The following is an 11,080-nucleotide window of genomic DNA, read 5'->3' as shown; positions in this document are numbered from 1 at the left end:
ACACCAAATGGCCTGAAAGCAGCCGCACTACTACTAGCAAATGAAGAATACACACGGTAATGCATAGCATTAACAGGTTTACTGTTGTTTGCTATTTGCTAATCTAGGTGGAGCTAAACTCTCTTTGTTCCAGTGGTAAGTGAAAGCTAAAAGCAGATTACTATTGTCACCGAAGAAAATTTGCGATAAATGTAAGACGCAATACCTGGTGAAAGACGATGCCAATAATGGTTTCCTTGTCAATGGAGGAGAAACAATGAACAGATAAGAGTTCAGCTGACAGCCCACCTCAGCCTCCGACAATGGTTACTTACATGAAACATGGTGACACGTGAAAGGTACCGAAAGTTAACTGATAAAAGTATCTGTATCAAACCGTACCTGGTTGGCCATAGTTTACGTGTGTAACATATGCATTTGAATAAATGGAACTAACAATTACTTACATACCATACAATAGTTACATCAGATTAAGTAACAAGCTCCATTCGTGAAAATTGCAGCTTCCCGTGTATCCAGTATTAACCAACTCCCTCCTTACAATGTCGTTCTATATTTTGATCAATGATCTATTAATTGCAAAGCAAGGTTTCACGTGTTGGGTTTCCAGTTGTCGGATTGACCCTGTTAACAAAACAGTGGCTTCATTGTAAAATGGAGCAGATTTGTGAAGATGAATGTGTAGATATAAAGTATCGTATTCTTACCCATCGGCAACTTTGCAAAGATATTCCCGTTGATCTTCTCTCAGAGGCACATCTGTGAAGTCTGGCAACATACATAGAAAATCGTCCAAAATTGATTATGTACACTCGATTTGAAGTTACGCAGCTTAGAAAATTAAGATGTGCTTGGTTTGCCCCAAGGAAATGGAAACATTCCATTATCTTTTTTCCATGGAAACTAGCCAAAGAAAACTGAAGCTACTGTGTAGACTGGAGAGAGAACTAGATACAGCAACGCGATGAAAAGCTTATCTTTTTTTTGTTGTCTAATTTTCCATTTTCTTTGTAGTATTAAACGTAGCTCGAATGGATTAGAGTAAACCTCGAGATGAAGTCCCGAATGGTAAGGGTTAAGTCGAAGCATTAGGAAATATTAGCATTGAGCAAAATCTTGACATACCTGCACCTGTAATATTTGACCCTTTGAAAGATGTGTTGCCTGTGGCTACTGCACCTTCTAAGTTAGCGTTGCTCAGATTCGCCTGCAGAAGTGGAACATGTGTGAGTGAGAAGTTAGAACATTATGGAAACCTTTCCTTCTTCATTTTTTATGCTTGGACATTCGAACTTTGGGACCAGTGGAACCTCAACCCAACTGTTACTACCAACACCTGAGGCATTGACCAAGGGATGGGAACGTAACTGCATTCGGGTGAAAACTAACAGAACCGTAAAACTGGGAATGTGGAAAATTTATAAGGTTCAGCTAAACTAGTTGACGAAAGCATTTTCCACTACTGAAGGCTAGCTGTCTGATTGAATGACTGGTTTAACTGTTTTCTACAAATTATAATGCTATTGTAGGGTAAATTCCTCAAAATTCTCTAATGAACTTGATTGGAAAGCTCTACCAATTTCATTCTCGTTGCAATCTCAAAAACGGAAAACACATGAAACTCCATTAAGAATGCTATTGCGAACTTGCTTGAAGGGCACTTGCATCACAAGTTAACCAGACCCCGATCAAAACAAACCTGATATAGCATGAAACTCCATCACTCTAACCCACCTCAAATCTCTTTTTCCCTCTAATATCCTCGAAAAATGACAACACACAGAGAGCTTCCGACTGACAATTTTCTAAAGGCGTGGAGGTATTCATGATTAACAATTCAAGCTTCAAATCTTACTAAGAAACAAAACTGAGAGCCAAATTAAATAGTATAGAAAAGAAGTAAAATTCTCCATCCCCCTATGTTGCGAACTTAAGAGGACTCAAACAACGGATTACAGCCAGGATTCTCTCATCCTTCTGCTTATTATTCCACATTGTAACCCCATAACTCCTGGAAATTGGAACTTCAGACTCATCGACATAACATTTGTAAGTTACTGGGAACACTTTCAATCCCACTATTGTCCCCTTATCTACATTTTTCACCATTTACCACAACACTGATGGCAGAACGCCAGAACATCTAAATTAGGGTTTCTTATTAATCAAATGTACAATTGAATGTTCCATCAAAGTTCACCTTTGTCACATTGGCCAAAGAAAAGTCCACAGCTCTTAGATCTGCATCAGAAAGATCAGCCCCTGGAAAGAGAATATCACAGTAAACAAAACAACCGATAAACCATGTTCTTCCTAAACATTTGCAACACATACCAACGCCACTCGAAGGTTACAGCATTCGTGATCGAAGGTTACAGCATTCGTGATGATAAATAACTGAAAACAAATGTACCTGTTAAATCAGCATCAAAGAAGCTAGCACCTAATAACTTGGCGCCCTTGAAATTCGCTTGCCTCAATATCGACTGCAACAAAATCAACACACAAAGATTCAAAATTTTCGAATGTAAAAGCATCAAACGCTTTGCATATAACAAATTCGATCGATTTTGGACCGTTTTGAAGTCTTGCTTGATCAAAGTCTTGCCGCTAAAGTCCTTGCCGGTGAGGTCCTGGCCCCTAGTCACCTCCGCACCATACGGACCCCCACCCTTTCACCAACAACGAGACGAAAATCTCAGTACATTGAGTAGTTTTCCTTCACTTTCTCGGGAACCAAACAGATTATTGGAATCCAGGATTAAACACTTACCTTAAAGGCGAATGCAGGATTGGCTACGAACAGAGAAGCCGAGAGCAGAGCGACCAGGCTCGCCTTACAGACGGACTCTCCCAGCGACAACACAGAGCTTCCAGAAGTTTCCAGGCGATTCTTTACAACCTGTGCAAGAAATTTGAAAAGTGAGAATTCATCAAAGCGAATTGACTAACGTACGCGGGTGTGCGCAGTGCGAGATAAGCGGAAATGGAGGAGAGAAAGAGGCGAGGTAGCGCAGTGTACCTGGGGCGGAGGATAGCCGGCGGAGAGAGGGGCGTGTTGGCGGGAAGGGTGAAGTTTATGGGGGAGAGAGATAGAGGGTTTTGGGGGGAGTTTGGAAGAGCAGATGGAGACGTTGAGAAGCGCCATTTGCGAATTTCCAGTCGGATTTGTTTTCTCTGTTTTTGTGTTAGCGGATAACGAGAGAGATCTGAACATGGATAAATGGGGCCGGGGTTCTGTCCACTTGCTCACACCTATGAGTGAGGGACTAGGATTCTCTCCCATTATCTTATTTTGTCTTTCTCTCGTTATAAAAAATTAATATAATATGTTGACGTCGCTTAGCCGTAACCGTTCAAATAAGAGATGAGTGAAGGGGAAAAAAAGGGGAGGGAAGGGGAGGGGAAAAAAGAGAGGAGAAAATCCTACTTCATGCGTGAGAGCCCCAAATCCTGCAATTTGAATTTATTAGTGGAATTTAAGACATCGTGTGCTTATAACTAGAGAGAAATATATTATCGTAATAACAAACTTCATTTGACTTATAACTAGATAGAAATATATCATCATAGTAACAAACTTTATTTGCACATTTGTTAAAGAGACTCATCACAATGTAGCTTCGTTTGTAAGTATTCAATTTTTCTATTTTTTTTCTCGAACAAATGATATTATCTACTCTCAAGAGGTAAGGGAGTGGATCAAGCATGTGGTTTACCATTGCATTTGGCGAGAACTGAACCTAAGACCTCTCACTTACAAGTGAAGAGAAATATCACTAGCGTAATATGAAGTGGTAGTTTTTTAATATCATAGAATAAGCAAATTTTGTGATATGTCACAAATAGAAAATAAGCACGGTAATCAACACTTAAGTATCCAATCGAAAAAAAAGTTGTTCTCTCACAATCTCCCAAATACGAATTAAATAATAGGTTTTTTTTAGTCAAAACAGTCATTGAAATTAGTATAACTCTTCAATTTGGTTATTGAGATTTATTGAGATGATTTTTGTCAAATCAACTCCTCAATTTGACCAAGTGGTTTCTTCAATTTGATGGAAAATTTTAATAAAAGAACTAAAATGATTGACGATGAGATCACTTTTATTGGTTTTAAACCTCACGATTAAAGTGAGGAGTTATGTCAATCTAAAATAACCATTTTGGAAGTAAAAAGGAGAAAATGCGCGAGCCTCTCTATGGTTTCTCAACCTTGCAAACTCCTTTGTCGTCAACCCCAGCCTTTGGCTTAGGTGTCGGTGGCTATCCTTGTCCAAGTTACTTGTTCTCCTCTTTCCCTCTTTCCCCTAATTATCTTCTCTCTTTTTCAATTTTCCCCTAAGATTTTTCTCGGTTTCCTTGAGCTTTGTCTCAAACTTTTCCGTGAGTTTGTCTCGCTTTTTGACTTCATGTCCCTTCTCTCCACCCCTCCCTCTCCTCTGGCTATTCTTTTCCAAACCTAAACTCCATATCCCCTCACTTTTCCCCTCAACATCCCTTCCCCATAAACCATCCTCATCCCATCCTTTGCTTTGATTTGATTTGTAGACTCCGGGTCAAATATGGTTGCCAGCTTTATTTACCTCCCTCATTGTCCCCACCCCCCCCCCAAAAAGAAACGGCTTGCCGGATTTCCATCGAGGCCAAGTGTATTGCAATTTCGGCCAAAGTAAGGGTATTTTACATATCCTTCAACCTCACCTTCTATCCATGTGTTACTGTGTTTTTATATATTTGCTGAGATTTGGATCTAGTGCCTATCTTTTGGTTCTGCATCTTTGATGAAGAAATCTAGATGTGGTGTGCTTCTTGTTGCGGGTTTGGTACTTTTGTGCTGCGATGTATTGTTCGTTTTTACCTCTCGGTCGTTTGTTCTAGTGTTACTATTTCGGTAGTTGCTGACAAGACTTTCATGGTGAAGCCAGCGACAGACGCTGTTTTTTACTGTTAGAAATTAAAGATTTGGGTTTTCATATTAGTTTATTTAATTAGACTAGACTTTTATATATGTGTTTTCCCCTAAGGTATTTGAATTATTTTGCCTTCCTTTATGTTAGCATGTAACCTACCATCGGATTAATACAATTATCATTTCAGACCCAAAAAAAAAGCCAAACTAATAAAACACGGTGGAATTCTTCTTCTTTTCCTTGTTTACTTTCTTGTTCATTTCTTTTCTTCCTCCTCTAGATCCTTGGCCGGACTCTAGGGATTCGACCTCGCTCTTCCATTTTTCCAACCAAGGTAAATTCTTCTCTCTCACGCAACTTCACTCGCATGAAATCTCCTTCGCATTCCGAATTTTTATTTTTTTTGCATTTTTTATTTTCCTGATTTTAATGGATCGCGCCGGATCTGTTACCAGAGAAGTGGAGCGGTCGAACCCGAAGCTTGCAGTTGTGCTTGAACCGGTGGGGGAGAGGAAGGAACCGGATTCGGGAGGCGTCAGGCTCGGGATCGCCGGCGAGGTGGAAAGCAGGACTGCTTGGTAAGTAGCCAAACGAAAATTTGGAATTTGAATTTTCAGTCTCTGCTAAATCTGATGTTTGGAGAACATTTGGCGTCCGAATTTGGGATTCAGCATTGGAAGGGCCAATGTCGAAATCAATGGAACCAAATAGAGCCAATTTTAGTTTATTTTTTCTTGGTGTTGGGGGGGGGGAGCTGCTTAGTGTTTTGTTTTAGGTTTTAAGTTCTGTTTAGATTCAAATCTTTACTTTTTCGAATGCAAATTTACGAGTTATTTTCCGTTGCTTGAAATTATAGTTTTATTGAACTGATAGTTGGAATTTAAGTATGATGCATACCACCTGACTATGTTTTTATTAGTGAAGGTAGTGTAGGTTTTAAATGTTGTTTATAGTGTGTTTAGATGGTATGTGTACATGTAAAGACATATAAATTATAGAGCAAGACGGGAAGTTATGGTTGTGATATTGGTTACAGTGGCAATGAGGGTGGGTGCCGGGCAGTCATGGCTGTTGAAAATCAGTGGTAGTGGTTATGGTAGTTTAAATGTCTGCATATGATATGATTACGATCATTTTGAATTACGCTTGTTGATTAATTGTTATACTTCAGTTAGCTTACTTGGTATGTTGAATTTCAACTAGGTATGTGTTGCCTATGCTTCTTTGCCTTCTCTATATAGAAGGTGGTAAATACAGCTAGAACTTTGGTTCTATTCAAAAGAATATTGTTCAGAGATGGGGCGTCTAAAGCTGCAAACTGGCATCAAGGCAATTGAAGAAGAATCCGAAGACTTTGAGGCAACGAATTCAAATAAAGCTACATTGGCATGCATCATCAATTCGGAAATAGGTTCTGTATTAGCGGTTATGAGGAGGAATGTAAGATGGGGTGGGCGCTATATATCCGGTGATGATCAGCTGGAACACTCTTTAGTCCAGTCTTTAAAGGCATTGCGCAAGCAAATTTTTTTATGGCAGCATCAGTGGCATACCATTAATCCTGTTGTGTATCTCCAGCCATTTTTGGATGTGATTAGATCGGATGAAACTGGTGCACCAATCACTGGTGTCGCCTTGTCATCTGTTTATAATATCTTAACACTAGATGTGATTGATCAAAATTCCTTAAATGTTGAAGATGCCATGAACTTGTTAGTTGATGCCATCACTAGTTGCCGATTTGAGGTCACCGATCCTGCATCAGAGGAAGTGGTATTGATGAAGATATTACAGGTTCTTCTGGCTTGCATGAAGAGTAAAGCATCTGTTATGTTGAGTAACCAGCACGTTTGCACTATAGTGAATACATGTTTCCGTATAGTTCATCAAGCAGGAACAAAAGGCGAGTTGTTGCAACGGATAGCTCGCCACACAATGCATGAACTTGTTAGATGTATTTTCTCACACCTTCCTGATGTTCACGACACTGAACCTACACTGTCAAATGGAAGCACTACTAGAAAACAAGAGGTACTGTGACTAACAAAGTTTGCATGCATTAGGTCTTAAGCTTAGATGTGTTCTGTTGATTATATAGTGTAAACTTATTAATTGATGCGCAAGTGTCCAATGTTTAGAACTTCTTTGTGAATCCGTGGTTGTTTTTTCTTGTGCAGATTGCCGGCCTAAATAATGAGTATGCTTTTGGGAGTAGACAATTGGAGAATGGCAATGTGAGTTCTGGGTATGATAGTCAGCCATTATCCACAAGTCCTGCATCAAATGCTTCTTCAGGCCTGGTAGCACCTGGGATTGATGAAAATGCACTCGCGGTTTCTACTGGGAAGGAGGCTGTTCAATATGATTTGCTTCTCATGACTGAGCCATATGGGGTACCCTGCATGGTGGAAATATTTCACTTTCTGTGCTCTTTGTTAAATGTTTCTGAGCATATGGGAATGGGACCTAAATCTAATACCATAGCATTTGATGAAGATGTGCCTCTTTTTGCCTTGGTTTTGATTAATTCAGCTTTAGAGTTGGGTGGATCCCACATTCAGAATCATCCCAAGTTATTGAGTTTAGTTCAAGATGAATTGTTTCGAAATCTTATGCAGTTTGGTTTGTCAACGAGTCCACTTATTCTTTCAATGGTATGCAGCATTGTTCTTAATTTGTACCACCATTTGCGCACTGAACTTAAACTACAGCTTGAGGCTTTCTTTTCTTGTGTGATATTGAGGCTTGCACAAAGTAGATATGGAGCTTCTTATCAGCAGCAGGAGGTTGCTATGGAGGCTCTTGTTGACTTCTGCAGGCAGAAAAATTTCATGGTGGAGATGTATGCTAACTTAGATTGTGACATAACATGCAGCAATGTCTTTGAAGAACTTGCTAATCTGTTGTCAAAGAGTGCATTCCCTGTCAATTGCCCTTTGTCTTCAATTCACATTCTTGCTTTGGATGGCCTTATTGCTGTTATTCAAGGAATGGCCGAGAGGGTGGGGAATGGATCTGTTTCTGCACATACACCAGTGAGTCTGGAAGAGTATACTCCGTTCTGGATGGTGAAGTGTGACAACTACAGTGATCCTAGTAATTGGGTTCCATTTGTTCGCCGGAGGAAGTACATAAAGAGAAGGCTAATGATTGGAGCTGATCATTTTAACCGTGACCCAAAGAAAGGACTGGAGTTCCTCCAAGGAACATATCTGTTGCCCGACAAACTTGATCCACAAAGCGTGGCCTGCTTTTTCAGGTACACTGCTGGGTTGGACAAGAATCTAGTTGGGGATTTCTTGGGAAATCATGACGAGTTTTGTGTTCAGGTTCTTCATAAATTTGCCGGTACCTTTGATTTCACAGATATGAACTTGGATACTGCACTCCGACTGTTTTTGGAGACATTTCGATTGCCTGGAGAATCACAAAAGATACAGAGGGTGCTTGAAGCATTCTCAGAGAGATATTATGAGCAATCACCACTAATTCTAGCTAACAAGGATGCTGCGCTTTTGCTGTCATATTCACTCATAATGCTCAATACAGATCAACACAATGTTCAGGTAAAGAAGAAAATGACGGAGGAGGATTTCATTCGGAATAATCGGCACATCAATGGAGGCAGTGATCTTCCTCGAGAATTCCTGACAGAGCTTTACCACTCAATATGCAAGAATGAGATCCGAACAACTCCAGAACAAGGTGCTGGTTATCCTGAAATGACCCCAAGCCGGTGGATTGATTTAATGCACAAATCTAAGAAGAGTGCTCCATTTATCATGTCTGATTCCAGAGCCTACCTAGACCACGATATGTTTGCTATAATGTCTGGCCCTACCATTGCTGCTATCTCTGTGGTGTTTGATCATGCAGAACATGAAGAGATTTACCAAACTTGCATCGATGGATTTTTAGCCGTTGCAAAGATTTCAGCATGCCATCATCTTGAAGATGTTCTGGATGATCTGGTTGTATCTCTCTGTAAGTTTACCACCCTTTTAAACCCATCATCTGTTGAGGAGCCTGTGTTAGCCTTTGGTGATGACACAAAAGCAAGAATGGCAACTGTGACTCTATTCACAATTGCCAATAGGTATGGTGATTACATCCGCACAGGTTGGAGAAATATTCTGGACTGCATCTTAAGATTACACAAGCTTGGTCTTCTTCCAGCTCGTGTGGCCAGTGATGCAGCCGATGAGTTGGAGTTTTCTGCTGACACAGGGCCTGGGAAGCCTATATCAAATTCTCTCTCTTCTGTTCATGTACCTTCCATAGGCACTCCTAGGAGATCCTCTGGATTGATGGGTCGGTTTAGTCAGCTCTTATCTCTTGAGACAGAGGAGCCGAGATCGCAGCCTACTGAACAACAACTTGCTGCTCATCAACGCACCGTTCAGACAATTCAAAAGTGTCATATTGACAGCATATTTACTGAGAGCAAGTTTCTGCAGGCTGAATCCCTCTTACAGCTTGCACGCGCACTGGTTTGGGCTGCAGGACGACCCCAGAAAGGGAACAGCTCTCCTGAGGACGAGGATACTGCAGTTTTCTGTTTGGAGTTGCTGATTGCTATTACCCTAAATAATAGGGATAGGATTGATCTTCTTTGGCAGGGAGTGTATGAGCACATATCGACCATTGTTCAGTCAACTGTGATGCCTTGTGCTCTGGTAGAGAAGGCTGTTTTTGGACTTCTTCGGATTTGCCAGCGGCTGCTTCCCTATAAAGAGAACCTTGCTGATGATCTCTTGAAGTCCCTGCAGCTTGTCTTGAAGCTTGATGCTCGGGTTGCTGATGCTTACTGTGAGCAAATTACACAGGAAGTCAGTCGCCTTGTGAAAGCAAATGCCTCTCACATCAGATCCCATGGGGGGTGGCGCACAATTACATCCTTACTCTCTATCACAGCCCGGCACCCTGATGCTTCTGAGGCTGGGTTTAACGCACTGTTCTTCATTATGTCAGAAGGAACCCACTTGTTGCCGGCCAACTATGTTGTGTGTGTTGATGCTTCAAGGCAGTTTGCAGAATCTCGCGTTGGGCAGGCAGAACGATCTGTGTGCGCACTTGATCTTATGGCAGGTTCTGTTGATTGTTTAGCAAGGTGGGCCTGTGAGGCTAAGCAAGCTGTGAACGAGGAGGAAGCGGTGAAAATGTCTGAGGATATTGGGGAAATGTGGTTCCGACTTGTTCAGGCACTAAGAAAAGTTTGTTTGGACCAGAGAGAAGATGTCAGGAACCATGCTTTGTCGTTGTTGCAGAAGTGCTTGACGGGAGTGGATGGGATCCCTCTTCTACATGGTCTCTGGCTACAGTGCTTTGATGTGGTGATCTTCACAATGCTTGACGACTTGCTTGAAATTGCACAGGGACACTCCCAAAAGGACTACCGCAACATGGAAGGCACTCTTATCCTTGCAATGGAGCTCTTGTCCAAGGTGTTCTTACAGCTACTTCCTGATCTATCGCAGTTAACAACCTTCTGCAAACTATGGCTGGGTGTTCTCAGTCGAATGGAAAAGTATATGAAGGTGAAAGTTAGAGGGAAAAAAAGTGAGAAGCTTCAGGACCAAGTACCCAAACTACTTAAGAACACATTGCTTGTGATGAATTTAAAGGGAGTGCTCGTGCAAAGGAGCGCTCTAGGAGGTGACAGCTTGTGGGAGTTGACATGGCTACATGTCAATAACATTGCTCCATCCTTGCAATCTGAGGTTTTCCCTGATCAAGGTTCAGAGCAGCCCGAGACTAAGCTGGGTGAAAACAGAGGTCTAGTTTCGGATGAAAAGGGTAATGTACTTCCAACTGAAATGGCGTCGCCAGAAGTTTCTGGCACTGCAAATTAGCTGCTTGTATAGTTGTTTGCAACTAGAACTGGTCCTGTTAGTGATCCCGAATACTTAGTTATTTTAGGAGGCATCCTGTTATGAAACTTTTATGTTACAGAAACTTGCAGACGACATCTTTGATTGTTTTTTTTTGTAGAGCTGCTAGATGTGGATTATTACAGAGGGAACTGATATACATACTAGTGTTTGAAAAACCCCGCGGATTGGTCGTTTCTTTGTACTCATCTTCGTCTTCCTTCATTTGCCTCCGGATAATTCTGTTGCAGTGTTACTCTTTGCCTAAGGGTAGCTAGTGAATCCATCTATGTTTCT

The 11,080-nt window shown here is 41.2% G+C and overlaps 2 protein-coding genes across 4 annotated transcripts; one reads left to right on the top strand and one right to left on the bottom strand.

Annotated features, from left to right (window-relative positions):
• Positions 1–339: 339 nt before the first annotated feature.
• LOC103435328 (thylakoid lumenal 15 kDa protein 1, chloroplastic) lies at positions 340–3,226 on the bottom strand. Its single transcript, XM_008373717.4, has 8 exons — positions 3,023–3,226; positions 2,774–2,902; positions 2,577–2,672; positions 2,414–2,486; positions 2,201–2,262; positions 1,126–1,207; positions 708–768; positions 340–624 (listed from the first exon to the last, which is right to left on the bottom strand). The coding sequence occupies exons 1-8, from the start codon at positions 3,215–3,217 to the stop codon at positions 573–575; spliced, it is 750 nt and encodes a 249-aa protein (XP_008371939.3). The 5' UTR covers positions 3,218–3,226; the 3' UTR covers positions 340–572.
• Positions 3,227–4,407: 1,181 nt separating this feature from the next.
• Positions 4,408–10,879, top strand: LOC114826110 (ARF guanine-nucleotide exchange factor GNOM-like). 3 transcript variants are annotated; one of them, XM_070824878.1, is made up of 5 exons: positions 4,408–4,678; positions 5,194–5,247; positions 5,369–5,491; positions 6,117–6,944; positions 7,091–10,879. In XM_070824878.1, the coding sequence occupies exons 4-5, from the start codon at positions 6,210–6,212 to the stop codon at positions 10,763–10,765; spliced, it is 4,410 nt and encodes a 1,469-aa protein (XP_070680979.1). In that variant the 5' UTR covers positions 4,408–4,678; positions 5,194–5,247; positions 5,369–5,491; positions 6,117–6,209; the 3' UTR covers positions 10,766–10,879. The 3 variants fall into 3 exon arrangements, with proteins under 3 accessions (XP_070680979.1, XP_070680980.1, XP_070680978.1); XM_070824879.1 differs by having other exon boundaries at positions 4,623–4,672; XM_070824877.1 differs by lacking the exon at positions 4,408–4,678 and having other exon boundaries at positions 4,955–5,247.
• Positions 10,880–11,080: the final 201 nt, after the last annotated feature.

The sequence above is a fragment of the Malus domestica genome, chromosome 07, assembly GCF_042453785.1.
Source record: "Malus domestica chromosome 07, GDT2T_hap1".
Taxonomy (NCBI): Eukaryota; Viridiplantae; Streptophyta; class Magnoliopsida; order Rosales; family Rosaceae; genus Malus; species Malus domestica.
Note: the sequence above shows the minus strand (reverse complement) of the source record. Positions and strands in the feature narration are given on the sequence as shown.

Bases quoted from the DNA above. Each gene is read 5' to 3' on its own strand.
- LOC103435328 (XM_008373717.4), bottom strand. From the start codon at position 3,217: ATGTTCAGATCTCTCTCGTTATCCGCTAACACAAAAACAGAGAAAACA. The intron at 2,673-2,773 runs GTAAGTGTTTAA...TGTTGGTGAAAG, and splicing joins ATCCTGCATTCGCCTTTAAG to GGTGGGGGTCCGTATGGTGC. The intron at 1,208-2,200 runs GTGAACTTTGAT...CCACTTCTGCAG, and splicing joins CTTTGGCCAATGTGACAAAG to GCGAATCTGAGCAACGCTAA.
- LOC114826110 (XM_070824878.1), top strand. From the start codon at position 6,210: ATGGGGCGTCTAAAGCTGCAAACTGGCATCAAGGCAATTGAAGAAGAA. The intron at 6,945-7,090 runs GTACTGTGACTA...TTTCTTGTGCAG, and splicing joins GCACTACTAGAAAACAAGAG to ATTGCCGGCCTAAATAATGA.